Below are 3,836 nucleotides of genomic sequence, written 5' to 3' on the forward strand. Positions count from 1 at the left end.
ACATTGTACTTTAATGGTTAAAATAAATACTATGTTGCTAACTGGTCTGGAAGATAGGACAGGCAATCAATTGACTTTAGATTATTACTGTTCTTCACAACCAGATTACAAGCAAAATTTTTTTTTCCAAAATATACATCATCTTCGGGAAACAGACAAATGATTTATGGAAGAAAAAAAGGGGGTGTTTTCACATTCAGGCAAACATAATACTGTCAATGTGTTTGGACTAAAGGTTTTATTTTAAAAGTATAAAGGATGGAGGCGCAATAATATTTGGCATTTTTAATTTAGGTTTGTTTTATTTAAGTTTAATGTTAATTCCATGCTGTGTTTCAGTAAGAACAATACAGATTCTGTATCTGTGGCTCCAGTCAGATATCCAGTAGTACAAATTAGCTTCAAGTTACACATACTGAACAAAAGAGGTTGAGCGAGCGAAGGAGGGGAGGAGTGGGGAGTGGGAGGGGAGGGGGAAAGAGAAGAAACCAAGAATTGAACACGCATGCAGGCTTCTCCATACCACCTTCAATGCTAACCTGCTTCAGAGGGAGAGTAAAAGTAGGCAAGAATGAGCAGCCACGGATTGTTGAACTGTTACCAGCACCATGCTTTTCAGCAACATTTCGGCAGAGTTTGAAACACTTTACAGCAAGACCATTACAACAAACTCCCCAAACAGCCTTTAACCACCTCAAGCTAACACCCAATTAATTCCAAACATTGGTATAAAATTCGGTTTAAACAATTACAAAAAGAAAAAATGATACCACATACGCCTCTATAGTGATTAACCTCTCTCAGATGCCTGTATCACTTAGAAGTCTAATGGCTTTCACATGTAATTTCAATTTCTAATGGTGATCTTGCCACATCTGGCACGGAGACAATACAGTAATGCTGAAAAAGCCTCTATGCAGTCCTGTTAGTGTCTTAAAGAACCTAAAAGCTGGGACCAGTAAAATCCACAGAAAGTCACTCTTGCCTTTAAGAACTTTTGAAAACTGTTAAAAAAAAAAAAAAAAAAAAAAAAAAAACCAACAGGGCAGGAACCTAAATTCTGAGACCAAATGTAAAAGTCAGATTTGGTGGTTCTCAGTGACAATGGGGAATTTCCAAGGGGTGGGATGGGGAGGAGTGGGGTGGTCAGAGATGGTTTCTTTTGTTGGCTTTTGTGTCTCACTGATTTTCATCTTCCACATCCTGCAGCGCTTCTTTATTCTGCTCTTCACCTGTTTAAAAAAAAAATTACAAGACAGTTAATTTATTTCCTACAGACTGTATCAGGTTATAGTAGGCATAAACAAAGGTGTCATTCCAAGCATAAAGACTTCTTATATTTGCTACAGTTGGTATTAAACAAAGACAGGCTTATCACCTGAAATGCCTAAGCCAAGAAGGGCTGCTGCAACCCAGTCCTCATAGTATTGTTCAATAGTCAGAATGGAAAAAACTGATGCAAAGTCAAGTCAATGTTTTTATGTTAAACAACCTCTTAACACAGACAGCCAAGATTACCATATTACTAATGATTTTCAAGCTTTCATCTACATCTTGGGTCAAAATACTCTTTCTCAACAACCTCGCCTCTTCATGAATCAATTTACACACAAATCTAATTTACACACAAGCTCATTATCAGAAATGCTTCAATAAAGTGAACTGAGCAGTAAAATGCTTCCAAGGAGTTCTGCAGTGTTATGGTGTGGGGTATTCTCTGTTGTAAATGAATATTGAACCTTCTGTATCTTGCCCAGATACACCAAACTATAACCAGATTTCTTACTTCAGAGTGAAATAGTATGCTCAAAGTAAATCAGACCACTAAGGTTATTAAAGAAGGGCATTTGGACCAGTTCTCTCATGCTATTTTTCTTTTCCCTGTGAATATGATGATTAGCCTGGGGTGTTTCAACTGTACTACAACATGCAACAGAAAGCCAGTCTATTCACTGGCGGGCCACCTGCCTATTTATAAGCATTAAACAAGTCAGTCAAAATAAAAAAGCATGCAGGCTTTTGCTAAAAAATGATGCATTGGGAAAAAGTTACAGTATCTTGTACTTTAAACAAATAAATTGTAATTCCTACAGTTAACTAGTTTAATCAAAGTAAATGAAAAATCAATTAACCCAACAACCATAATAAGAGCTCAGGTAACCATCCATCCATTCACAATGCTTGTTAAATTATTTAATTAGGATGGACAAATAACACTTAAGACAGGTTGTCTACAAATATGAAGCACTGGCACTGAGAACAGCTTTTAAACAGCCTGAAAGACTGCAAAATGATGAATGCTGTCATAGCATTAAGGGATCGATAAAAATAGTTTCAAAATCTTCAAAATCTCTTTTGTGATCAAAATGTTTCACACTGATATGTGATTCTAACAACCTATTTCAGATACATAAAGAATGACTCATGATATAGAAAAAGACATGCAAAGACAAAAAAAGAATCATTTAGTGAGAAAAGAACTAATAACACCCAACTGTTCCCCAAAGAACAATAATGTATTCAAACTTAAGAACCGTGATATTAACACTCACTCATTTTTAACAGCAATACACAGCCAATAGACAGTTAACACAACACTAAAACACACACTAAACTCGCTCATAAGCAACCAGTTTATTTGCCGAAAGTTCCAAATAATTTTGGCATCAAAATATCATTGTCATTTACATCACACCCAACCAGAAGTAGGCAGGAGTAGCAGGCCACGAATATTTTAAAAGGTTCAGCATCCTGGAATGTAGAACAAGCAGTTTGTAAGCAACAGGATGATAATATGCAGGCATGATTAGTGAAGAACCAAAACTAAAAAGCAGAATTCACTGTGCCATGATAATGACTTACAAAGCAGAGTTTTTAGGAAAAGAAGAGTTGGATTTTTCCTTTAGGAATCTATATTGCAAGGAAAAAGGGAGGGAGAACAATCATATGAAAGCAACATTACAAGAAAAATAAACCAAGAAAGTAGGACAAGGGAAAACGTCAATGGTACCGGAGTCAGATTTTGGTCTTTTTACTTTGTATAAACTTTACTCTAAGAAACAATCTGTCCAATCCTCTCTATTACTCTGAATAGGATGCAGTAATATCCTCTGGAAAGAAGGCAGGGGAAAGAAAGGTTTCCTTGGACCAACCTATTTCTTTGCCCACTGTTTCTTGGGGTAACTGGGTCGGGCAGAGAGAATATGTATTGCCTCTCTATGGACTTGTGTATGAAACAAACCTCTTACCAGAGGTTAGAGAAAAGGACTGAAGTCACTTGATGTGGAAAAGCAGTGATCCCTTTAAAGAATTAAGTTTCAACATGCTGAGACAAACATTAACATATTCTACAGTTAGAAGACATAAAGACAATGTCTTTTTAAAAGAAATTTCAAATCATCCTTACACAAAATGCAAACATCCTGGAAAACTGCCACTCCAAGACACCAAATTTCCTGTACTCAGCATTGAATCTAAGTCACAAAGTCAATTCTCTTAAATTTTATATTTTGATACAGGGTCTTGCTATGTTGCCCAGGCTGGTGTCCAACTACTCCTGGGCTCAAGAGATCCTTTATCTCAGCTGAGGTTAGATATGAGTCACTGCACCAAGCTTCAGAATCAATAAAACATGTAAAAATATGTCTTCTGGCAAAGCAGGTAAACAATTTCCTGGTACCCATAACAATGTGTATATTCAGATAGTTTATTAGCCTTCCTAAAATGTCAGTAAGACTACTTGACCGTGCCTTTGGGAGGCTGAGGTGAGTGGACTGCCTGAGCCCGCGGGTTCGAGACACGCCTGGGCAGCGAGACCTCATCTCTACAATTAAAAA

General features: G+C 36.9%; 1 protein-coding gene across 3 annotated transcripts in view; it reads right to left on the minus strand.

The window, feature by feature from the left end:
* Positions 1-275: 275 nt before the first annotated feature.
* YWHAE (tyrosine 3-monooxygenase/tryptophan 5-monooxygenase activation protein epsilon) overlaps positions 276-3,836 on the minus strand; it is a 57,295-nt gene continuing 53,734 nt past the window's right edge. Inside the window, exon 6 of one of the 3 annotated variants that reach the window (XM_021713766.1) lies at positions 276-1,234. In XM_021713766.1, the coding sequence (XP_021569441.1) occupies positions 1,080-1,234 (155 nt within the window). In that variant the 3' untranslated portion in view covers positions 276-1,079. Of the gene's footprint in view, positions 1,235-1,852; positions 1,882-3,836 lie in introns of those variants that run through there. The other 2 variants (XM_008060794.2, XM_021713767.1) reach the window with 2 other exon arrangements.

This window comes from Carlito syrichta, unplaced genomic scaffold (genome assembly GCF_000164805.1).
Source record: "Carlito syrichta isolate Samal-C Ts95f unplaced genomic scaffold, Tarsius_syrichta-2.0.1 Scaffold304738, whole genome shotgun sequence".
Lineage (NCBI taxonomy): Eukaryota > Metazoa > Chordata > Mammalia > Primates > Tarsiidae > Carlito > Carlito syrichta.